The sequence below is a fragment of the Mus pahari genome, chromosome 7 (genome assembly GCF_900095145.1).
Source record: "Mus pahari chromosome 7, PAHARI_EIJ_v1.1, whole genome shotgun sequence".
Classification (NCBI taxonomy): domain Eukaryota; kingdom Metazoa; phylum Chordata; class Mammalia; order Rodentia; family Muridae; genus Mus; species Mus pahari.
The window spans coordinates 102,002,409-102,028,686 of NC_034596.1; the positions used below are offsets into that span (position 1 = coordinate 102,002,409).

Sequence of the window (26,278 nt, forward strand, 5' to 3'; positions counted from 1 at the left end):
CACACACACACACACACACACACACACACACACACACACACACACACTGACTGTACTCTTGACTTGACATGGATTGGACTGGTGGGGCCAGATGTGGCCAGATGTGGCCACATGGCTTGCCATGGAGCCTGAGGAGAGCTGGCCAGAGGTGTCAGGCAGCTGAGAAACGTGACATTCCTGTGGCCGTCTCGTCAGGGACCCACTCTGGACTCCAGCAGAATACCACACAGTGTGTAGAACTGCCCCAGACCTTAGCAGATCTCCCCAAAGGAACCAAACTGACGTCCCTTCCCAGGAGAAGCCTACAGTCCAGCAACAAAAAGGCATGCAGGGGGGTTGCTAGTGAGACCCAAAATGTTATACATGCCTGTGACTAAATCGGGGGAAGCTGTGTGCGGCCCCATGTGGATAAAATGAAGGACTGTGATACGAGGCCATCCTGGGTGGTCTAGGTGTATACCCTTAGCCCATTGTCTTGAAGAAGAGGCGGCAGAGTGCAGCGGGCACTATGTGCCCACAAAGGTAGAAATTAGGATGATGTGGCAGAGGCCAAGGGACTCCTGGAGTTACCTGAAGCTGGAAGAAGCAACAAAGGCCAGAGTTTAAAGCAATGGTTCACAACCTTCCTAACCCTCAGGCAATCCTTTACCACACAGTTCCTAAGGTTGTGGTGACCCCCAGCCATAAAATTACTCCCATTGCTACTTTATACCTGTAACTTGATACTTTTATGAATCCTAATGTAAATATCTGTGTTTTCAGGAGGTGTTAAACAACAACTCTGGAAGTGTTTACTGCACACAGGTTGAGAAGTTGCTTTTGCTTTAAAGGAAGCCAATGCCTTGACTTTGAATCTGTAGCTTCTTCAACAGCCAGTTTGGGTTCATTTGCCACAGCCAGCCACAGCACTCACAAAAGGCATCAGAGACAAAGTGCAGAGCAGCCCTGAGCAGCTGTCTTTGCAGAATTCTCATCCTTACTGTGCCAGCCTACAACGGACCCAAGGCCATTCCCTAGATACACTCCCTCCAGTCAGGGGATCGAGGCCAGCGAGAGCATCCTCTGAGACCGAGAAATCCCTGAGGCCCAGTGAGGGCAATGGGTCTCCCTTCTTAACACAGTACTCCTGCCAGGCTGCAGCCAAGTCACTGAAAAATCACTCATTGGCCCAAGTTTCTTCCCCAAATCTTCATGCAGGGTGAATGTTTAGCTGACTACTTAGAAACCAGCTAACATAGAGGACAAAGTTATCCTGGGGGAGTTAGGGAACTGAGACCCTCAGGAATAACTAAAGCGGGTAACCCAAAGCAAGGTTGAGCCTGAGTCAGTGGGGTCTGGCCTCAAATCATACCCAGGATGCACTAACCACGTTCCTTCAGCCAGTTCACATGTCCTTGGTGAACGGCTTCCTTAGCTCTAAAATGCAGCAACGGGAGCCGTGTGCAAAATCATCAAGGGTACAAAACAGGGCATTCACTGTGGAAAAGCTGGGTGACCGACTCTAAGTTAATAACAATAAATAATAAATAAATAATAAATAAATAATAAATAAATAATAAATAATAAGAACAACAATAAGCACAGAGTCACTCACGATCCTGAGATCTGGGTACACACCCAATAGAACTTAAAGCGGGCCCCCTGAGTAGATGTACGCACAGCTATAGGGTTGACAACAGGCAACGACAGAAGCTGCCCAGGTGCCCACTGACGGAGGAATGGAAGGAAGGAGCAAAAGAGCAGACGCACAAGGGACTAGTACGCAGTCCTAACATGGCAAGACAGTGTCACACCTGCTACACCATGAATGACCAAATACACACACACACTCACACACACACTCACACATATAGATTCTCTCTCTCTCTCTCTATTCTCTCTCTCTCTTTCTCTCTCTCTCACACACACACACACACACACACACACACACACACACGGATGCAGTACACTGCATGCCATACGAAGTCCCTGGAACTGTGGCAATCAAAGAAACAGCTGGTGGAATAGTGGGTTCCAGGAGCTGGGAGAGGAGACGTGGAGTTATCGTTCAATGAGAGAGATCAAGTTGTTTGAGAGGAGACAGTTCCAGAGATGTAAGGAGGTGACGGCCACACAGTAGCCACATGCTTAGCACCACTGTAGCGCATACTTAAAAATGGTTCAAATCGAGGCTAGGGTTGTAGCTTAGTGGTAGGGCATGCCCTAGCAAGTGGTGGTGGTGGCAGCGGCAGGGGCGGCGGCAGCAGCAAAGTAGTGACCATCTATCAAAATGGCAAATCGTACATATATTTGACCCACAATTTTAAAAAAGTATTTTATAATCCTATCTTTGAACCATTGTGACACTCGATTCTATAGGGGCTGGGAATATTGTTTGTCTAGCATGCGGAAGACCCTGAGTTTGATTCCCGGCACCACAAAAACTGGGTATGGGAACACTCACCTAGCACTAAGGAGATGGAAGCAGCAAGCTCAAGGCTAACCTGAGCTACATGAGACCCTGTCTCAAAACACAATTTTAAAAAAAAAAAAAAAAAGCCCGGGGCATACCACAGGCCATCAAGCGATGGTTTCTTTTATGATTAAATACAGAACAAATGAGCAGGTTGATAAAAACCCAAGGAAATTCAGAGCAAGGAAACCAAGTCTAAATTAACTAAGTCCAGAAGAAACTCACCCCGAGTCACCGACACATACAACTACCCGGTGGGGCAGGTCTCACCCCATCAGACGGTCATCACCTTATTAAGAAAAGCAATAATTAACGTCCAGTTTTATGAACCAATCCCATCTGCCGGTTTCTGCAGACAGTAAGTTTTGTTTTGCATTAACCTCCTTAGAGAAGACCTGAGCCCTCTGACCCCTTCTACAAGAACGATAAAACACAGATGGTCTTATTATCCAGGGCCCCGTAGGAGCATCACAAGTCACGTGCGTCTCTCTCTACCTGCACCTGCCAGGTAGATGTGACAAGAAGGGTGGTGGCACCCAGACTCGGGGAAGCCATCATCAAGCACCCCACGGACAGTCCAAATTCAAAACTCAGAAGGCCGGAGCCAAGGACCCATGCACATTGGGACTGCAGACAACAGCCTGACTGTGTCTGTGGACACGCCGCTAGGTATAAGGACCCAGATGAGAAAGGGAAATCAAGGCTGCTGCCTCTGTCACCTGTGACCACACACTGAGGTAATGTGCCATTTCCTGACACTTATTAAATAATGTCCAGAGAGAAGACCACAGAACTAGCCAGGCAGTGCACGGTTCCTCGAAGATCTAAAGCAGACTGGAACACCTCACAGGGAGAGACCCTACGGCTTCTTCCCACTCCCGTTCGGATTCAATTGGCCAGTCGTGACTTAGATAAACCAGATTTCATGGTTTCAGCTACTCAGAGTTGCAGTAAAACATCTCCAGTCGGCATCCTCCCTCTGCCCCGGCCAGATTCAGAAAACGTGGGCCATTCTGCTCACCTGAGCAAGCTCTGGGTTCCATCTCTAGAAATAAGGAGGTGGGTGGGTGGTCAAAACAGTAATTCTTACATATAATTATGACTTTTAGAAATCCCCTCATCGCTAGGCAGTGATGGTGCACGCCTCTAATCCCAGCACTTGGGAGGCAGAGGCAGGTGGAAAGTTCAAGGCCAGCCTGGTCTACAGAGTGAGTTCCAGGACAGCCAGGGCTACACAGAGAAACCCTGTCTCAGAAAAAGAAAAAGAAGAAGGTGTCGGGCACCCCACAACAGCAAACTCAGTTTCTCCCTCGGTGCCGGGGAATAGGCTCCACCCAGATGAAGAAAGCAAGCCATTCTCCCTCAAGGGCTTGACTTTGGACCTGCCCTGCATCTCCTCACCATGTCAGACCCCAGGATGCCCACCAGTGTCCTGCACTCCTCAAGGTGCAGGCCCTACCACAAACATGGAGAGGCAGGCAGCACAAAGCCTGGGGCAGGCAGGATCCCCACCCAGATGCCAGAAACCCAAGAAGCTGTCTTAGGGAAATTCGCCAAATCTGTCTTGCACATCCCTTCCTCATCCAGGTCGCTGGCTCTTCAGTGCTCTTCTTCCTCGTGTCCCCCTTAAGTCCAGTCATGCATGAAGGCCCAGATCGGAGCTGCCATGGCCCAGCAGGACTGAAGGGCAGCCTTCCCCGCCTCCTACCTCAGGAGTCTCGGACACACACCTGTTCTCACACACCCAAGGGTCCCATTTCTAGGTCAGGGTCAGACACAAATATGGTGGTCAGTGAAATAAAGAACCCAGAGGACCCTTTCAGGGACCATGTCTAAGTGGCAGCTGCTATTCTACCAACATGCTGTACATCTGATAGGCAGGTAATAAGCAGCCACCACAGCCCAATGGGAGGTGGGAAGGGATAGATAGAGCCAGCACAGCTCGGAGACCCAGCAGAGCCCAGCCTGCACCTTTATTTAATTCTGCGGGTTTTGTGCTGTGTGACCTCGGTTGGGTGGCCTGTGCCCCCTAAGCAGAGGACACCCTGGTGGGATGAGGGGTTACCTCTTCTTGGAAGGAAGATAAGGATAGGATGTAAGGCATGAGGCAGAGCTGGGACATAGTAGGTTTTTTGTGGATTAGCAGCAGCAAGTTCCAAAAGCAGTGAGCGTAACGGCCCCTCCCCCCTTTTATGAACACTAGGTCGTCACAGTAGCCAAGCTCATCCGGCCTGCTCCCTCAGCCCTGGCACACCCTGACAGAAGTGTCTCGGCGTCTTCCCAAAGGGGTTACTTGTGCCCCGTTTGACAAGTGGAGAAACTGAGGCACAGAGAGGAGGAGTGGGCAGCCCAGGGCCATGCATTCACAATCAATGGCACAGAGAACAGGACCCAGGAGGTCCCAGATCTGGTACCTGTGAATCACGGTGCCTAATCCAAACAAGACTCCATGCTGCAGTTCCCAGGGCAGACTGGACAGCAAGCATGCAGGCAAGCCCACAGGCAGTCTCAGAACAGGAACATGCATAGGGGCGAGGCCCACAGCAGAGGCCAAAAACCTCATGAGAGTCCCAGGACCAATTACTTGGGGTTCATGTTACCTGCTGCCAAGCCCGGTGCCCAGGACATCAAATCTGGTGGCAACAAAGAAGTTGGTTTTTAAGCATCGCCCTTGGATAACAGGTGCCCCTCATTAGCTCTCGATGTGAACTCAAGGTGGACCAGGGTGCAGGCTAGTGATGTGGCACCAGGGGTAGAGCGCTTGCCTCGGCTGCATGAAGCCCAGGGTTCAGTCCTTAGCACTACAGAGAACAGGGCATAGCGGTACAGAACCTGAAATCCCAGCATCCCAAGTTAAGACAAAAGGATCAGCAGATCAAGGATCCTCTGTTACAAGGATCAGAAGATACTGTTATAAAAAATGAGTTCAAGGTCAGCCTGGGATACAAAAGCTGCTGTCTCAAAAAGAGAGCAGTGTGGTCTAGTGGGCAGAGACCCAGAGACATAGAGCCAAGCCAGCTCTGCCAGCCACTTGTGTCTTCCGGTGTCTTCCTCCAGCCTGGTTCTGTTTCTCTGTCTGAATATCAAAAGGGTCAGATGAGATGTCCAATCAGGACCCCTAATCCTGGCTCAGTGAGGGTTGGTTTGACCCTCGGGTCACCCAAAACTAAACCCACTTCCGGATGAGCTCCCCTCCGCGCGGAGAGTGGTGAACAGCCTCTTCTGCCAATGTCAGATCCCCTTGAAAGGAGCCCGTGGCTGCTTGGCTCCGAGGCCTCTGATGTCCACAGCCAGGGCTGGGCCTTCACATCCACAAACTGCTTGAAAGTGCTGCGCCCAGCGCTGCATTAAAAATTAATTACACATGCTATTTCATTGCCAGTCCATAACGTAATGAGCACCAGCTGTGCTAAACAGCCAAACTCCTTTTTAAGACAGCTATAAAAAAAAAAAAAAAAAAAAGGAAGAAAGAAAGAAAGAAAGAAAGAGAAACTGCTCTTCCAAATGCCCCTCCTGTCAGAGCAGAGAAACGGCAACATCTTGTGCAGATTTGAACAGAATTCTTTGATTTAGCTCTGCCTTCTGAAAGGCCGGCAGAGGCCGAAATGGTATCTGCAGTACTGGGTCGCTGGGACCTCTTTCATCTAAAGGTAGTCACCCCGGTGAGTGAGTCCTCCCCCCCCCCCCCGTGAGTCCCACCCCGCTGGCCAGCTGCAGTTCCCTCCCCAGAGCCCACTGCAACTGCTCTGGTCCCCGTTGGTGCTGAAGGGTGTGATGTGCTACATGGACAGTGGACAGTGGTCTTTTTCTGCAGTCTGTCAAGTCCTTGTCCACCTCCAGGGGGCCGGCAGCTCTCCACTGACGTGTATCAAGACAGGGTGGACACTGTGCAGGTCTTGGGCAGGCCCAGAAAGAAAGCAGCTACGATGGAGCCATCCTGAGATAACACACACACACCAGAGTCAATTTTAGGAGACAACCTCCAGGAATTGTGGAACATGTCGTAAATGTCAGTCATGGGGACAGACTACCAAGGTCTTTATCATATTGGCATTCCAAAGGGACAAGTGACTAATGACTAATTTTTTTTTTTTTTTTTTTTTGAGACAGGGTCTCTTGTAACCCAAACTGACCTATGAACCTGTTGTGCAGCAGAGGTTGACCTTGAACTTCTAACCCTCCCTGCTCTCGTTTCCCAAGTGTGAGTAAGTGGCTGGCACCACACACCTGCTTTACACAGCGTGGGAGTAGGGTCTGAACCCAGCGCTTCATGTGTGCTAGGCAAACACTCTGCCAACTGAACTACATTCCCAGTAGGGCTCTCTAAATTTTCAATAATTCCACTGAGCCAGCCCCATTGACACGGGGACCTGGTAAACGCAGGAAGCACCCCTCCCCTTCCAAAAAAAAAAAAAAAAAAAGCATTACAGTGCAGAGGAACGCAAAAGTGCATCTGTCACCTCCCTCTGGAGGCTTACACACACACACCTCCCTACTGCGCCCTCACAGCCCCTCCTTCCCCAGGAAGGCTTGAACAACACCCCCTCCCCCCAGCACCCAGTACACCACACCCACCGAGCAGTACCCTGGCAGGACTGAGGAGGAATGCCAATCTCTGTCCTCTGGGAGAACGGCTGCCCAGGGAGCCTCCGCTGCTAATCAAACCCAGTCCAGAAAGAAACTCCAGCTCGCTCTTCATTCTGGTATGAAATGTGCAGCGTGCAGACCATATCATTAACATAAAACTTCCAGAAATAAGACCACTTTCCAGACAGACTGTATTAATTGCACCAAGCCTCCACAGCTAGGGTGGTCTGATCTGAGACATCCCATTGGAGGGCTCCGGGTATAAAAATCAACACAGGGCGAACACTGGGATATAACTGAAGGAGGAGAAGACGAGAGATTCTCCTGTTAAACCCTATTATTTACTTACAGGTATTCTTTTATCTTTATTGTCCCTTTAACCCATGCCAAGAAACCCCAGACTAGTTAAATAACACAGCAAGCACAATTTCAGTAGAAAAGTAAATTGAATTTAACTTTACAAGATTGCCCTGTGATTCCAGCATATACTAATGACTGCAAGTGACTCCCTCTATTAAATCCAAACACTTCCACTTCCCCGAGCCTGGATGCTGTGTGTTCTTGCGTGAGACCTTGAACTTCGCCAAGCACATGCATTAATCACTGTGGCTGATGACCATTTACAGCTTCTAAATATGCAATGAAGGTTCTCAGTTCCCGTTCCACCTCCTAAGGCTGGTGCACGATGGTGCCAGCCAAGAGGCTAAATGCTTTTAAGCATGGAAACCGGGGATGTGGTTTAAGGGAAGCTCCCACCCCGTGCCAGACACAGAACACCATCAGATTGCGAAACCCCTACTGCTTGCGTACAAAACATAACGTCTGTGGGCTCATTACATTCAGAGCATCGTTCTGAATGTCTGCCCTAAATGACCTCAGACAGCCATAGAGCATGCCCAATCCTTACGTCCATTTCACAGATGAGAGAACGGAGGAAAAGAAAGGACGAGGAATGAATGACCTGGGTAAGGCCACACACCTAGCTACGTACTTCACTCATGAAGACAGTCTGATATATTCTGAAGGCCACTTTTTTATCATGATGTCTCAAAGCAGGGAAGGGTTGAGGACAGAATTTAGCCTAGGGCCCTAGCCAGGCCCAGACCCACAACACCCCAACCTGTTCTAATCCACAGATACACTCCCGGAGTCTTATTTTGCAATATTACATTCATATGTGTGTGTGTATGTGTGTGTGTGTGTGTGTGTGTGTGTGTGTGTGAATGTATATGCATATATATATACACATATACATACATACATATTATATATGTATATATGCATATGCATGTGTATATATATATAATATGCTTGCATACATACATACATATATGATATGTATGTATATGATGCATATGTATATACACATGCATATACATGCATGTATACATATCATGTATATGTATGTGTACATATATGTATATCATATATATGTATATATGCATATATACACACATGCATGTATATATATATATATATATATATATATATATATATATATATACCCATACCCATACATACATACATACATATGGGTTTTGTACAGGAAAGGGAGGTGAGGCTTACAGAGAGACAATGACATGCTTAAGGTCTCTGGTCTTTAGATGGCACAGGGCAGGGCAATTAATTGGCTGTGGCTTTTGATTACACAGCTACCTTGATACCTTTGAGGGGAAGACCTTTTAGTTGCCTGGAGCACCTGACTCAAAACCACAAAGGATCTCCGTGGAATCCATAAGAAATGGGCCCTGGTGTCCCCTTCTCCCAGCTGTAACCATCTGCAGGAAGCATGGGCGAAGGGTCCTGGCAGGGCCCGGCCATGTCTGGGTAGTTTTCTCTCCTGTGAAATCACACCCTTCTATAAATAACTCAGAGTGTGTTCATGGGCATGCAATTAACCTGTGTGAAATCCAGGCTTCCTGAGTTAATTTGAAGAGATGGGTTCAAAGCACCCTGATCAGAAGGGGGGGAAGCGCAGTGAGTACCACAGTGTTCCGTCTTTACGGCCCCTCCTTCCTCCAGGGTTCCTGGCGATTTTATGCCTCCTCTGCAGCTACTAATTAAACAGGCACTAAAAACACTTCAGCAAACAGCCCAGTGCCAGGAACAGAACCAAAGGGACAAAACCCACTGGAAGAGGGTACTTGAATGTGTCAAAATTTATCGGAAAACACAGCACAGCGGTAGAGCCTCACACAGGCGACGCTAACAAGGCAGAACAATGACAGAGAACAGTGTAGGAAGAAGAAAGACAGCAGGTCCCTCAGGAGCAGGCCCAGGAGAGGTCCCAGGGCTCAGACCATCACTGCTTTTCACCTCCCCTGCCCCACACGGCAATCGCCACATGTGGACCAGATGCTCCAGAGCCCTGAACTCTATGGCGGCTTCTTCACTTCAGGTGAACCAGGTACCATATGGGAGCCACTTCTCTGTGTTCTTCCCTTCCCTCCCATCAGCCTCCAGACATGGTCCCCAAAGCCCACACTGTGAGCTGTGGGCTAAAGGAACTAGTCCCCAGGCCTTAGCTCAAACCTCCAAAGAGGCTCAGCCATGGCCCCCCAGCTTTTGCCCCTCCCACTCATGGGCACAGGAAAGGCTCCTGCTCGTATCTCCCATTTGGCAGTTCCTACGGAGGGCCAGCAGAAGATTAAGCTTGCCCCTGAGGCACATGGGAAAGAGACTGTGCTTCTACATACACAACTTGACCAGACACATTCAGGCTTATCTTTGATAGTGTGGGACCCCACTATGTGAGTACAGGGTTGCAGCCCCACATTACAGGAAGCCAGAGAGCAGGGCAGCTGCCCAGCCCAGCAGGTACCCCAAGCTTGGTGAACAGGGTCTTCCAAGCTACAGGAAGCCTCAGTCACCTCAGGGGCTGACCAGGAAGGGAAGTCAGCTTCCTCGCAAGCTGGCTCAGATGCAACTCCTTCCTGGGTGACTCTGGTCTCTGCTTCATGCACTCAAGGAACGAACCAGACCTCCCAGACTTGGATGGGAGATCCAACGACATAACCACCTGCCGTAGCAGGAGTATGGGCCAGTACTGCAGAACGCCCTACTGGCAAGGAAGGCCAGGGAAGCCTCACCCTGGATCAGGGGCTGCTCGTCTTGTGCAAAGCCAAAGCTCCCCCGTAAGAGAGGTCCCTGAGACAGCGTCAATGAAAAGCAAACCTTGCCCAATAAAAATAGTTTTCCTTTCACACAGCTTGAGTCAAGAGAAAGGCTGCAACGTGCCTGGCCGTGTGGCGGGGACAAACTGAATGTACCCCAGCGCCGCAGCCCTGGCCCTGGCCACGGAAACCAGGCCACAGCTGCTCGCCACGTGAGCCTGTGTCAGCATCCTGGCCCCCGAACCCACAGTGTGTTGCAAACCAGGCCCCACCATGAGGCTGCAGGGAGAGCCTTCTCCCCTCGACCTTGTGGGGACCCTAAGCCACAGAAGTCTATGTCTGTGGGGAGTCAGAGCAGGGGAGCAATGCAGGCTGTGTCGCCACCTGGCTGGGGATGCCCTTCGGTAATGGGGTCTCACTGGCCTCCGACAATGGCAGAGGTAACTGGAACAACTCTGGGGTCCACCCAGAGCCACTGACCTCCACAGCCCCCTGCCCCAGACGCCCACAAGCTTTCACGGCTACCCGTGGCCACAGCTTTTTTTAAAAGGCTCCTCTTGGAGACGACCTTTTTTTCCTTCCCTCTAAGTTAATGGGCAACACATTGTCCCAAAGAGAAAGTCAGCACTTTGAATGGCTCCAGCGCTGTACACAGACAGCCCAGGAATCCTCTCCTACCCTTGTCTGGGGTGGGTGGCAGGGCGGCAGAGGCAAGGGGCAGAAGAAAACTTCAGATGTTAAGTGTTATCCAATTAAACTTCAGCTAAACAGCCCAAAGAGATGAAATTTGGAGGTCGGGCAGTGCATTCTGGGAGTTCGACTCAGAATTCGAGGGTGGGGGATATAGGGAGGGCGACAGCCCCTTGACCCCCTGGGAACCGACACAGGTTACAGTTCAGTTGACATCTTTGGCACTTCTGCTGCCATCCCCTCCCCCCGAAAAGCTTCTTGAGTGGGGGGGGGGCGCATCACCCCTGGGACCCCACCTTGGGTCCCCGGCTCGGCCCAGGGCACAGCCCGCCATCCCGGGAGCCCACCTCCCCCACCGCAGCGGCTCTGTTACCTGACAACTCACACTGGCATCCAATGGGAGCCTCCATCTGACCCTCACCCTGAGTCCCGTCGCCCGAGATGGGGCGTGCACCACAGCAAGGCAGCGGGAAACAGGGTGGGAGAACGCCCAGGGCACGCAGAGGTGAAGTAATCACGGAGGTGGGAGGGTGGGAAGAGGAGGCAGCTATGGGGGCCATCGATGGCAGCTGGGCAGGCCTGCACGGCCCTGGAGAAAAAACAATAGAAAAGACTGGTCAGTGGGGCCCTGGACTGCACAAGGGACTTGAGGCACAAGAGGGGGCCCGGGTCACAGGGCTACAGTACAGCCTCCGAGAGGGCTCGTCCCCATGACACCAGCCCTACGGGGATGACGACTGGGGTCCAGGGGCAAGCGAGAAGGGGTGCACAGAGGACATTAGCAGGGGCTACACCTGCAGCTGCCAGATCATTTCTGGGGGCCGGGGGGCTGCCTTTGGGGGGGGGAACTCTAGTACAAGGGGGCTAGCACACAGAAGGCCTGTCAGGGCCCCACTCCCAGTTAAGATTCTCTAGAAGGGTCTTTCAGAACAAACTAGAGTGGATATCACTTGAGGATTTGGCCTCTCAAAATATGAGCGACCCCTCTTTGAAAGAGGCAGGAAACTAATGTCGGTATAGGTTCTTCAATTGGGCCTCCGCCACCTCAGGTCTACCTCCAAGGGTCTGGCCACTGATGAGCCTCCTGCCTAGCTGATTGCCTGGGGCTTCTCTCCGGACCCTGGCAAGCAGCACCCAAGCTTCGGAAGCTCCCAGGATGCCCCGATCTCCTCCCCCCTCCCTTACCACAAGAAACCTAGCATGGCCCAGACAACGTCTCCGCCCTGGTTTGGGAGTGAGTCCCTACTCCTTCCTCGGACAGCCAGTGACAGCAATGAAGAGGGCCGGCGAGGATGCTGCCTTGTCTCCACCCGGCCCCACATTGAGCCTCCACTGCCAGCAAGGCCTGCATTTGATTTGACCATTTATCTTACGTTGGTTAAGAGACCACCAGGGCAAAACATTTGTGTGAAGCCCTTGCCAAAACCACAAGTGAAGAAGCCCAAATTCCCTGGGTAAATAATTGAACAGAGAAGCATCAGAGACAAAAAAAAAAAAAAAATCAACAAAGATGCTGGGCAGCTAAGCCTCACCAGCTCCGCAGGGCAGGCCAGAGCCTCACCTCCTGGCACCTGCAGATCTGCACTGGTGGGATTTGCCTACTCCATAACCTGCCACAGAACCAGCCGCCTGCCCCTCCTCTCCGATCAAGTCCCTAACACGCCCCTGAACACGAGGACGTAGGACTCCCATTGCACAGACCCCAACAGAGAGCCCAGAAGTGCAGGAATCGGCAAACCGTAGCAGTTTAGAGTCTCCTCAAAAATCCCACTGCTTCCATGTAAATGCAGGATCCGGGTACTCGGAGCATCTGGGAAGCACCCTGGCTTGGAGCTTGGGCACTGTGATGTCCGGCCAAGAGGCCTGTGCCAGCACTGACCCTGTTGGAGCCGGCTGAGGCAGTGATATACTCGTACAAGGCACCAGTTGTTTCTACGCTGGCACACAGCCCCAAAAGGGCATGGTCAATAAGCCCAAGAATGGTTCCAGTACCAAAACAGGAGCAGAAAGCCATATCTCAGCTTTCCTATGGGCCTCAAGCAAGTACAACCTGAGGGCAGACTTACTAGCTCCCATGGGAGACCAGTGTTTGCCTCAAAACCCACAGCATCAGACGCTTTACTTGACCCTGTCCTCTAATGAACTTGAAGCTCTGTGAGATTCATCCTTGTAGACCATGGAGAGCTCAAGGTCCTTGAAAGTCATCACGGAGAATCTGCAGCGAGTATGAGATGGCCAGCATGCTTCACAGGAAGGAGCACCTCCCGCTCCATAGGGAGGAACCAAGACTCAAGAGCAAGCACTCTGGGGCGCGAACGTGTCACTGTCTCCAGAGCCTGGCTGTGCTCCCTTCCCACCTCTATGGCTGCAGCTGGAGTAAAGTGACTGGGGTACCCACCCTGTAGCCAAAGGCCACATGGGAATGGAGGAATCCTGAGCAGCCTGGACCTCAGCCCACCCATTAGTGAAAGCGAAAGGCTTCTGCTTCTACAAAAGGCCATAACTCAGCCAGCACCACACATCATGGCTTGCGAATGCCCACAGGAGCGCCTCACAGTCCACGCTGACAGAAAGAATGGCCGAGGATCAAAAAGGAAATCGCATGCCTCCACTACCTTCTGGAAGGACCGGAAGGACGTCCCTGGGGCTGAACCAGGGTCTGTCAAGATGAAGTCACACACCCACACCAGGTGGTAACACTGGTTAGACAGGTGGTCAAGGCCCTCATCAGGCATGATACCCTCATTAACGTCTGCTCCAAGGGCAGGAGGGGTAGGGTCCCTGTAGAGCTTTAGAGCCATCTCGGCCTCACTACAAGTCCCCTCTAGATACATCTTATCTCTGAGCTTTGCACACAGAGGGAGCCTGAAATCCAGCTTCTGCAAAAACCAAGTGAGAAGCCACCATGCTATAATGCCTTGGCGAGCTTCTGGGCAGCCGAACATCAGGAGACTGAGCAGTAATTACCAGGGTCTGGGGGGAGGGGAGGCTGAGAACCAATAGGTTATGTGGTCTTCTGGGAGGTGTGATCAATTAAACAGTAGTGATGGCTACGCAACCCCGTACATAAAAATCCAAAGCCACAAATGGAACGAATTAAAATAAGTTTCACAATATGCGCACCTTAATTTAAAAGGAAATCAAAGGTGAGGGCAGTGTCTCTAGGCCTATCCTTGCCCCACTTCCCAGCCTCAGCCTCCCACATTAGAAGGGATGCCCGGGCCTGGGGTCTAGAACAGGCAGCTCCTGAGATCTGCTAACAGACTCTGCACCTGACCCACAGAGAGATGTCAGCCTGGGGGGAGGAATGCAGAGACCGAAACAGAGACAAAGACAGAAAGACTGACTGGGGATGTAGACAGAGACAGAAAAAAATGCGTTCAAATTCCTCCTAGGCCATTTCTTAGCCTGTGACCTCAAGTGGTCACTCTCTCTGTCTCAGTCACTGTGTTTTTAAAGGGACTGTCAGGGCACTCTGCAGCCAGAGCCAGCCACCTAGTAAACGTGGCCACTACCATCCTTACATTTATTTCCAGACCTAGAACTTTCTCTCCTCACAGCTGGATGCCTGCTGCAGCAGGGAAGACACCCCGATAAGCCTCCGCAGGATGCTTTTTTAAAAAGCTCTCTGTGGGGAAGTGGGGTTGGAGCACTTTCCTAGTATGCATGGGGACTTGGGTCCTGTTCCCAGAAGTTCCAGAAGACTAGGGCCTGTGAGATGGTTCAGCAGCTGAGGGTTTATCCCCAGGACCTGCATAAAGGTGGCAAGGAAGAACTAACCCACAAGACTGTCCTGTGCTTCACTGTGTGCCACAATTCCCTGCACACACAGACACGGTAAGAACACGCACGCTACAATTTCACATCTTCTTTTAAAAGACACCTTTCTTTTGCAGTCTAAGCCAGTCCAAACAGACCCATATGTATCAAGGTATGTGGGGGAGGGATGTAGGCTCTAACTCAGCTTCTTGTAGGATCCGGGCAGCTTAATGAAACCCTGGCTGCCTCAATTTTATCACAAAAGTACATTTTAATTAGGGCGAAAGAAATAAAAAAAAAAAATTGATACGTGTATTATGCCACGCAAGCTTAAAGCATTCCTATGAGGTGGGGATATGTTGCCCCTCTCAAAACTGTGAAAACAGTGCTCCAAAGTCAAGGTCAGACTGTCTTCTTAGTGTTTAAGCCACCTACGAAGGAATATCCAAAAGGCCTCCCAAACCGGCCTCTGGTGTGATGGCTAAAGTCCAAACAGAGGGCAAGATCACTGTTGGAGCCTTCCTGGGGGTGAGGCACTTGAAGGGAGCCTGAAGCCCACCTCCCTTGCAAGCAGTCCCTGCAGATGCTGGGCTCCATGCCCTGCACATGCGCACTAAGCAGCAACACGCCCACCACCAGGAGCATGTAGACACAAAAAATGCCTGGACCCGCCCAGCCCCGATTGAGGGGAACCAAGGCTTCCCGGTGCAGCCTTCCCGGGGCCGCCACTCTGCAACCGGGAGGTGGCAGATCCCATGTTCCTACCCCAAGAGGTGGCCTGGCACATACCGCACAGAAGTCTATTTTTCTCCCTACTGGTGCCTTTCAACGGATACATTTTTTTTAAGGCGAGAACTCCTACTGATAGTGCAGAAATGAGTCAGAGATCAAAGAAGGAGACAGACATCCACGCCAGCGCGTGTGAGCGAGGGACTCTGGCGAGGGAACCTGACAGTCCCCGCGCCCCTTCCCCCCCTCGTGCCAAGACATTAATTCTCACAAGTCGGAGAAAATTACTATGCATGAATGCAAAAAGCATGATCAGGAGTAATTAACATGGCTTCATATGCAAATTTTATTAATGCAGAAGTACAAAGTCATTATGCAAATGAAACTTACGTCAACTCTCTTGACAAATATTCATCTCTCTGAGCTCAAGTTTCTCTTTTTTATTTATTTATTTAATTCTATTTCTTCCCTACCCCCCTTTCTCCTTGTTTTTTGGGTTGTTTTGTTTTGGTTTTTTGATGGGACTAGGGTAAGCCAGAAGGACTGAGGAGGGAGATTTGTAGTTCCGGTGTCCCGGGAGGGCCCAGCAAGCTACAAGGGCTGTTTGACAAGTTTGCTAAGTTGTTTTTAACCAGAGAAATTTATTCTTGCATTGTTGATTTTTTTAAAGTTGTTGGCAGGTATAAGACAGCTCATAGGAGAAGGGAAATTTAAAAAAAAAAAAAAGAAAGAAAGAAAGAAAGAAAGGTCTATGGGCAGCAGGCAGCCAATCAAAACGCCAGAGCCAGTAATGAGAGCGATTGATGGCTGTTTGGCTTTTACTGCGGGGTAATGAACTAGAATCCAGTCTGAGGAGGGGGGGAGAATATGAATATTCATGAGACTGTGCTCCTGCGTTTGATGATTAAAGAAATTTTTAATATTCAAATAAGCGCTTGCCAAGTGATTAACAAAGAACAAGCACGCAGAAATATGGAAATGGGAGCCGGGGAAGATTCGAGAGGCGAGCATACTGTGCGGGAAGGCAGCCCCGGATTTCGTAAACAAGATAGGCAGATAACCCAATTCGCACGCAGGCAAATAAAAACATTTGTTTCTGATCACTTAAATATTTTGCCAGCTACTTTGTCTTAAGGATGATAAAAAATGCTGTGTATTAAGAGGGTAGAGGAAAAATAACATGGAACCAGACGCATTGCTCATATTTAAGAGTCATTATCCTGATTCTAGCCCGCTCCTCCCAGCTCAACAGGAAATTAAGATTCTTTTTCCGGTTTGGTAGAGAGAGAAGATGGAGGTGAGGGCAGATTAGACTTGAAAAGCATGATTGCCCCGTGGTGGTACCACGTAGATAGGCACAAACCATAATACACAGCAGCTACTGGGCTGTTCCCAAGAATTGGGGGACCATGCCACATAGGGATGAGGGGCACTGGTGCCCACAGCCTGGGCATCTCAGGATCTGCTCTCACTGCCCCTGGTGTAAACACGGAAAGTAGGAACAGAGAAAGCCAGCTGCCACGCAGGAGAACCTGAACAAGCAACTCCTAGATTTCTGCTGCTGAGGCTGAGCTTGTACCTTAAGGGCTCCACCACAGGTCGTGGGGAAGCACATAATAACGGCATTAGCTGGTAAAATGATCCTGCAGTTAAAATTCACCTAATTAGCAGCCAATGACATCCATTTTGGCAATTTCCTGTTTCAAAGGGGTGGGGTGCCACCTTAATGGAGACAGGCCCTGGGTAACTCCCCAGACAAGGTCTGGGCCTGCCATCACCAGCTTCTCTCCCTCTCTGCTTGGGGGGATGGGGGGTAGGGAGTAGCTGAGACAGGAGGACTAGAAATGATCCTAAGAAAGCCCCTCTGTCACTCACTGTCAAAGCGACCCAGGTCTGGGGAGCAAATGCTCAACAAGTGCATTCTTTTTGTTCTTCCATTTGTAAGAAATAAAAAAGCAGAGACAAAATGAAGCAGGAGAGAGAATCCACCGCTCTAGTAATCTACTGCCAGAAGCCAGGCCAGGCCTCCAAGGCAGAGCCAGAAAGCCAGTCAGGGGAAGGCTAGCCAGGCTTACAGCAACTGCCCAACCTAAAAACTCTGGGGGAAAGGTTAAGGGCTCCCCAACTCCCAGCTCTCCCTTCCACACCCTCTGTCTGATGCCCCCTCTTGTCTCAGGAGCACACAGCTCATGATGGCCATCATAAGTCTTCAAACCCCGGCTGCTGGGAATGTGGGGTGCACGAGTCCTTTGCCACAAGGGGAAAATGGGGCCTCCCAGATGCGTTTAGAGTTCCTCCCAGCTCTTCTCATGGGAGACATCAGCCAAACCCACCATGCCCTCTCTCTGAATTCAAGGCGCTCAAGGGTTGGTGGTCTTACAGGTGGCTGGGGTTGGCTGAATGTTGGATGCAGATGAGTTCGTTCGTCTCATGTCCCCCATCATCCACGGCTTGTGACTGGACTCAGAGAAGGCCTCTGTGGGTGTCCATGGCAGAGAAGAACATGTCGGGCCACAGCCTGAAGGACCACAGGCAACTGCTCAGGACTGAGCCTGAAACCACGGTTACTACCTCTCTCTGAAATGACCACTGGGGGACACCACTCACAGCCCCGCGCGCACAGCTGGACATCTCTCCTGTGGCCAACGTGAAAGGCTCAGGGGCACCCTAAGAGAAAGTAGCACTGCTTTTGGATCCTGAGCCAGGCTGCCTTCCCCGCCCCCCCCCAAGCTCCTCCCTCCTCTGTCATCCCTGTAGCTGACAAAGACCAGCACAGTTTTAACTCCCTGACAGGCATTCCAGGGAAAGGTTAAGGGATGCAGAGAAAGGGCTGCACCCTGCGACGACGGCACACCAAAAACCTTGAGTTCTGCCTCCTGCCAGCATTGGAAGACCATCTAGCATCTAGCAGTCAAAGCTGGTCTGCACAGCATCACTTCCCAAGGTCCAGGAGCGTTTGTTTCTTCCCATGGCCTTCAATTGTAACTTCCTCAAAACAAGGAGCTGCTAAAATCCCCTGGGGCAAACAGGTCCCCTTTTTTTGTACCCAAAGCCAAAGACAGGTGAGGCTACACCACCTGTTCCAGAATCTTCCAGAAGCTTCCAAAGGCTCCAGGGGCAGGGAGGGGAGGATGGTCCACATGTCAGGAAGGTGTCAGATGACCCTGAAGCATCTCCTCAGATCTACCCAGGGTGAGGTGGAGGAGCCAGTCAGTCCTTTGAGCCCCACCGTTCCAGCCCCCAGATGAGCACCTGCTGAGGAAACTTGAAACCACAACCTCTTCTTTTGCTTCTCTTGAGGGAGCCTGGAGCTCTCAGACTGCACATCAGCTACATTCAAAGGCTGCTATAGCCTGAGCCGGTGGCTTCAGGCTGCTGCACGCAGACCAGTAAGTAGCAGTCATCAACTGTGGTCTTGGCAGGCATACCCCACCAAACCAGGGTCCAGGATTCTGAGAATGACATGGCCTAGGGACACCAGAGGGGAAGGCCATGTGTTTTACTAGTTAGAGAAACATGGGTGAGCACATCTGTAAGAGAGAGAGAGAGAGAGAGAGAGAGAGAGAGAGAAGCTAGAGATGCCAACACGCACCAGGAGCATGCACATACATCTGTGTCAGAAACCTGGGCAGGCTGAGGCATCCACCTGGAGTCTACAGGGGCCAGGACAAAGCTGGGACTGACAAGAGTCTCTAATCTTACCTATAAAAATAGCCAATGCCTAGCAAAGGAAGCCCCCACCCCGTTTCCCACGCTAGGCCTTTTAAACAAAAGCTGCGTGGCTGCATCAGCCCTTATCAGAGTCGGCCCTCTGATTCCAGTCAGTCAAGTACTTCAGAAACTTCATCTCGGTTTTGCCTCCAGAACAAATGGTTTACTGCATGTGTGCACGGGCTCAGAGCCCATGAAGATACCGCCTAGAAATGGAACTCAACAGCTAAGTACACTGTTTGCATTCCAAGAAAAAAAGAACCTGAGACTTACAGGTCAAGACCCTTCAGTCCTTTCACAAATAAAACTTAGGACCAGACTCCAGCGACAAGCTTGCTCATGCGCCCCTGATAGGTCCCCGTGTTTCCTTTCCTTTCCAGCTCAGGGGGCGGAGTCGGGAGGAAATCCATAATGAAAGCAAGTCACGTGACCAGGGGGCACTAACCCAGGAAATGAATTGTCAGATTTAGGGACTCCTGGGAGTTTTAAACGAAGGACTCCTCTATCCTCCCCGACAGCATCCACTGGGCCTGACACTGGTAACCCGAAAACACTGAACTTGTCTCTCATCAAAAGTCTGATCCCATACAAAATAGGTTTGGAAGCTGCAGAGTTCAGAAGGTGTCAGGAGCTCCAACCTTAGCTTCTGTTTGGGGAAAACACAGAATGAGGAGGAGATGCAAGTCTGAACCGTGAGGATCCTGGAGAATTAGGAAAGAAAATAGCACAGGCCGATAAAAAAGGAACGAAAGGACAGGAGCACCGGTTTAACGCAGTGACTCCGGCCCAGAGCGTGGAGCACGCTACACGTGTGGGGCCGCCCAGGATGGGGCAAATCAGCACAGCCGACCCTTCTACATCCCGGACCCTAAAATTTCACCAAGACAGAAGTGATCACCCAGCCTCTGGGGTGGCAGGGTTTCTTGTTTCAGATGGAATAGAAGTAAACTTGGTAAAGAGAAAGTTCAAGGGGGGAAAAAAAAATCAATTCTAAAAAGAGGTTCCCTGCTAGCCCTTAACGCACATGTCAGTTACAAACAATTGAACTCCCCTATTATAATTTTTTTTTTAATCCAGCTCTCCTCTAGACTTAGCTAACTTCCACCCTGTCATTTCTTTGTGCCTCTTTCGAACGGACACAGAATGTGGGTTGAATGCTTTGCCTCACGTAAGGGCAGGCTCTTTCTGTCTCTTTATGTTTCTAAGCTAGGTCTGAAATGTCACTGACTAAAGAACAGAGCAGGCCTGTAATTACTTTCAACCAAGTCGTCTCTTTACCTCCGTTTTCTGTACGTGGATGGTATTTAATACACATATTGTGAGCCTGCTTTTCAACCTAATAGCATTTGATGGCAAAAAAAAATTAAATAAAAATTTTAAAAAATGAAAAAAAAAATCACCCATTTCCTTTTAAGGGGGACCAAGCAGTCTGACAGCCACCTCTTTAATTTTATTTTTTGATGTGAAATTCATTTTCTTCTAACACACCAGAGGTCATGTGGGGTGTGTGTACAACAAAATACATAAAAATTAACACTTCATGGGATTAATTTAATAAACGTGGCTATCATGTTAACACTGGCAACCTTGATGCTTACAAGTCAATCTAGCAAGCCCATGGCAGCGGACCTGCCGGAGGTTTACATTCAGTTGAGACTTATACCACTATTTAATGTAATTAAAGATGCTGACAGCACAGTCCTCAATGGAAATACCATCTTTACTACAAAATATTTCCATTAGAAATTGTGGAAAAGCATAGCATGCCGACTTTGATTTTATTGTGATTTTTTTTTTCCTGGCCATCTTTGCAGCAGGGCTGATGTGCCTGACCACGGACAGAATTCCTGCAGGAATCTTCCAGAGAAATCAGGTCCCACCTTCCTCCAGGAGCGGAGTGTTTATCTGCCACTTGCTTGTTTTTGAAATCGTTTCTTTCCATTTTTTAATCCACAAGCCTGCAGTTGGCTTCGATTACCCAGGAAGTCCTCTGCCTGGCAGACAGGACCCATCACGAAAGTGACTTTTTCACATGCCCCCAAAACAGCATCACGGGTTAAAGGCAGAGGCGGGAGGCCTGCGTACCTCATGCTGTACAGAACCACTGACTGTCAGTCAGGTGCAGACAGGCTCCCACCCCGGCCCAGGGTGACATTCCTAACTGGTACCTCAGAGAAAGAATTCGGGCAAGTACCATTCTGGAAGCCTCTGGAACTAAACAGACCCAAAACTGAACAGAAGGAAAGAAAGAAAAAAAAGAAATGCATTGCACCGTATCTCCACATCTGAGAAAATGAAGTCTTGGGACTGAAAAGAGCTTGACTCAGCTCTCCAGGCTCAGAACAGCCTCTACACCTCCTACGGGTGCCTGCTGCCCTGAGAGAATCGAACAAAAACCCAGACCTTCCTTCTCTAACCTTGCCTGCTACAAGCCCTGAGTAGAAGGGGCTAGGAAGCTTCCCCTCCCCCTCCCCTGCTCCATGTGCATTTTAAATACCCCTTATTCTACACCCTAATTTCTTTGAGGGGGTAGGGGGGAATCAGTGTCACTAAAAAAACGTCACTCTGTTTTTGCAAAATCCAGCAGCTTCTTTGGCAGCAGGAAAGGCTGGCTGGCATTATCCCCTCATTTGACAAAACTACTATTTCTGGGCATGGACTCAAAAGCAGGTAGGAAGCAAATGCTGAGAAATACGGAAGTGGAAACAGCCAACAGCTTTTTCACTACCAAGAACGCCAAGCGTAAACATGATTTATTTAGCTGTGTGTAGCACGCCCGTCCTCCACTCTGCTACAAGCCCACTTGGGTTTAAAGGAAGGGTGGGTAGGAGGGTAACAGGAAGGGAAAAGCTGGGAAGACAAGAGGGAGAGAAGAGGGTATAGCTCCCTGGGGAAGCTCCTGAGCAGTTCCGGTTGGAGTTTGAGGAGAACAAGAATATTATACCCCAAAATATATGTACGTGTCAAAAGAAGGCAGCCCTAATCCGCGGGTTAATTAAGGAACCGCCACTAACAAAAGATGCAAGAGCCGACGCGTGCGAACAGAACGTGCACGGGCTTCTAGGCTCTCTGCTGCTCCCTGGCTTCTCCACACACCATTTGGGCTCCACCGAGTCGGAAGACTGTTCCATGCCAGATCCAGCCACAGAGAGAGCCTAGAACCTCGATACCTCCCTTGCGCATCCTTGCGTGCCCACTCGGGAACGCAGGTCTGGATTCAATTACAGGTGCCACGCACCTGGCTGCAAGCCTACCTTCCGGTACAGACCTAGCCTTCTTCTATCTTCGATCCCCACCCACCCACCCCGCTCCAGTCCAGTGGTTGGAACAGGGACTCTGAGGGTGCACACCCACCCACCCCATCCCAAACCGAAGCTGACAACCACTTCAGATGCACAGCAAGGTCGGTGTCCGTAAACTTAAAGAGCAGGATGAGCCTGGAGCCTTTGGGTCCAGCAAGAAGTTATTATTAAAACTTGAATTCAGGTCACCCAGCATTTGCAGAGGGAAAAGAAATGAAGCCCCTTTGAATATAAAAACTGAAAGAAAAAAAAAAAGTAAAACGTTGGCCCCCTGCAGGCCACTGGAGACCCGCTTCTCCCTAGTGAAGGAAGGTACCATTTCATAGCCACCAGCTGCGTGCTCAATGGGTACAGATGCTAATTTCTGAGAGCTTGGAGGAGGCAGAGAAAGGAAAGCCATATCCCAGTTCACCTGCACTGAGCAAGACTACGCATTTGAAGGCTGCCTGCTGTATACGTTTCCCCCAAGTATGTATCCTATACCCCCCCCCACACACACACATACACAGCCTCACCCTCACCCCCAACTCGCTCCCTACCCTTCCATGGTCAGAACCTAGTATCTGGAGGAGAGAGGACATTTTCTGGGGTGTTCAGGTCAAGGGTAACAGCAACACCACTAGGTATTAAGATAATGAATCACTTTAGGTTCCCCCAAAAAAATAAGGAGCTGGAGGTTGGGAGCTACGGAGAAGGGCTTCTGAAGTGAATGGAGGTGGGGGAGGGGCGCTTCCTTGTGGTATGCCGTTAGCCTCTCCCCAAAGCCCCCAAATGCTTCCTCTTCGCATTAAAAACAACACCCTATACAAGCAGCTGTTGGATTCCTTTCCTCTTTGCAAATTAGTCACCCCGCCCCCAGGGCCCAAACAATAACAGTCTCGCTGGTATGATGTCTATGAAATCAGCCGTAGCTTCGCTCCACTGGCTTTTGCTCCTATATAGATGGAGACTGGTTAGTAAAAAAAAAAAAGACACACATCCCCATTCTACAGATACAGGCATCAGCTGAGGGACTGGCTGGCCCTGGACTGTTGAAGGATAGGCCAGGCTGCCTGTCGAAGGTTCCAGTCTCCACCCCAGTGCCTAGGCCCTGAGGTAGCACCTGATGCTCCAAAAGCAACAAATATTTATCAAATGCCTAAGCAGTGCCATCAAGGGGAGCGGCGGCGGCGTAGGAAAGCCCACAGGAACACGGAGATGTCTCCAACAGTGAAAGTGAAGGGGGTGGCCAGGGGTGCTGCTGCAGGCTTCCTCCTCGACACCCACCGCTTCAGCTACCGACCCCAGTGGCTGAACTGCCGACGACGGAGGGCTCCATTTCCATGCACACCTCCCACACGCAGCTCCTGAACAAAGCCAAGCCAAGCCACCTGTGCCCTGAGGACACAGCTCAGGGCTCAGAACCACGTAGCCAGGCAGCACTCTGTCACTCCAACACTGGCACCGAGGCAAGAAAGATCTACACACCCTTACCCCGAAGGATGGGGGGATGGGGGCGGGGGCGGGAGTGCGCTGCATCCAGCCCTAGAGGAAAACCTTCCACTGTGAAGCCTTAAGACTTAAATCGAGGTGGGGGAGAATCATGTATAATTTTTAAAATTACTTTTGAGTTGTCAAAGTAAGGAAAGCAAGCACAAGTGGTTAGCTGGCCTTCTCCTTGTGGGTGGTGGCCATTAAGTATGAAATGTGAACCCTCCTCTCACACACCTAGCCTCCAAAGATGCTCATCTGGATGCTCATCTCCCTTGACTGGGAAGAACTCACACACACACACACACACACACACACACACACACGGTGTTTCATCTTTCATTCTGTAAAGGAACCCAGGTACATAAATATTAATCCGACATAGAACTGGCCTTTTCCTCCCAGCCCATTCTGAAGTCAGGATTGTGATCTTTAGCCGTATTTACAGATAAATATCCAAAGGCAGTTTCTGTCTTGTTGGAACTGTCATAAATGGACGTCTGAGAAATCCAGGAGCAAGTTCAGGCAGAGAAACCCTTCCTGTCCAGGACTGGAGGGTTTCCGTTCCAGGGAACGACTTACTTCTCCCCAAGGCTTTTCAACAAATAAATTGACAAGTACCTTTAGACTCCACCAGAAAAGCCAGTTGCTCCAAGTTTGGATTAGCTAAACCTGTGCGTTTTGGGGTTTTGTTTTTTTTTTTTCTTTTGAAGATCAACTTTCTCTCAAAATACCAGGAAGGTATTATTGACACAGGACCCAGACAGGGCAGAAGGCACAGCCTACCATCAGGCCCAAACCTTAAGTACACGTGGACACACATTTTTAAACCACCTTGCCTGCCTACTGTTCTAACGTATCGATTCAGTCTAGCTTAGACCTATTTCTGAAAAGGGGAGAACAGAGAATTGGACCCAATCCTATGTTGCGAAAGATGTCTCAGGTAAGGCAAATCCACAGGGAAGCAACACACGGATTTTGAGAACTGTTTTTACAGCTCTTGGAGAGCTTCAACCACGAGGCCAACTTTTAAGACAGGGGACCGGAATTCTAGCAAGATAACATTTGCATACAAGTTCTCTCTAGCGGCGTGGTAAGAGAAGTGGTAAAGGTTGATTAGGGGGCTGACTCCATTCCCAGTAATCCCACGCGTTCCGATCGACCCCAGTGGCGGGTCCCATTCCCGCACAATTGAGATAACTTTTGTCCCCGAGTGTTTCAAAGTCACAGCCCCAAGACGAAACAACGGGTCCTGATCTCCCACTATGGGGCAGGCCTGTCTGCCCTGCAGGAACTCAAGCTCCCAGGAGAGAACTCAGGCCCCTGCCTTCCGGGCTCACCTGGATCCTTAGGCCAAGGTGAGCTTAAGATCCCATCTGAGCGATGTCGGCAAAAGTGAGGGCGGGGGAGAGCGTCCCTGAGTGGCCCCAGGAGTCGGGACAAAAGTCACAAGGGCTGTGAGGTCTGCCCCTCGCGGTGGCGGCTTCAGGGAAGAGGCCACTGGCAGTTTCCAGCAGCTTCTGAAATTACAATCCCCCCCTCTGGCCAGGGGTCACTCGACTTGGCGCAGGCACGGTGGGCAGAGAGGGGGCGAGCGGTGGGGGAGGGGCGGCCTGTGCACAAAGGACCGCAAGGCGGGCGGCCTTCCCGCCCTTGACCTTGGGTCCCCGCCTCCATCCCTCTCCTGCAGCCCGGGAAAGAGGCTGGCGGGGAGCCAGCGGCGTGCTTGCTGGACTGCGGCTGGACTTGGGGGCCGCCAAGGTGCAGGGGTGGAGGTGGGGGTGGTGGAAGGGGCACATAAAAGAAAAGAAGGGGAAGCAAGGAGTCTGGGACTTCGGACTTCGGCGCGCTCTGCGGAAACCCGCACTGCAACTCCAGCAGGAGCGGATCCGAGCGGCTGCGACTCGATGCTCCCACCCCCAAGCCCAAAGCAAAAGTTGCAAGAATGGAAACTGGAAGGACGGACCCTCCCCCCAAGAGTGGCCTTTCGGCTCGCCCAGCCCCCACCCCTTCCCCCGACCCCGGCCGAAGCGGACTGGGAAGAAAGGAGCGCGCCTGCCCCGCGAGGCCAGACGGCTGCAGGGTCAGCTGCGCCTGCACCCGCCCCGCGCGGGCAGCTGCTCCATTAAGCCGGGGAATTATGCATGGCCCCGGCCCCGCTAGCCTCCCGCCCAGGGCGCAATCAACGTGCACGGCGGGGAGGGCGGGCAGGAATGGCCCGAAGAGGACCTGGAGAGCCCCAGGGCCCGAAAGCAAGCTGTGCGACGGAGGTCCCCAGCAGACCCGGCGGGGCCCATGGAGGCCCGGGTGCAGTCACCAAGGTGTAGGGGTGCACATCGCGCCTCGTGCCCAGCCAGAGCACAGGGCGGCTGGCTCCAAGGGAGGCCATTGTGTTCTCCTGCTGAGTGAACTGGTGTCAGTAGACCCAGACTTCCGAGTGCCCTCCTCCTCAGAGACTGAAGGTG

At 51.0% G+C, this 26,278-nt stretch overlaps 1 protein-coding gene across 5 annotated transcripts in view; it reads right to left on the bottom strand.

Moving 5' to 3' along the window:
* Bcl11b (BAF chromatin remodeling complex subunit BCL11B) overlaps nt 1-26,278 on the bottom strand; it is a 90,714-nt gene that overhangs the window by 40,705 nt on the left and 23,731 nt on the right. For 2 of the 5 annotated variants that reach the window (XM_021201722.2, XM_021201720.2), the window contains exon 3: nt 11,216-11,431. The exons of the other annotated variants lie outside the window; for them this stretch is intronic. In XM_021201722.2, the coding sequence (XP_021057381.1) occupies nt 11,216-11,431 (216 nt within the window). The remainder of the gene's footprint in view (nt 1-11,215; nt 11,432-26,278) is intronic. 5 annotated transcript variants of the gene reach the window in all.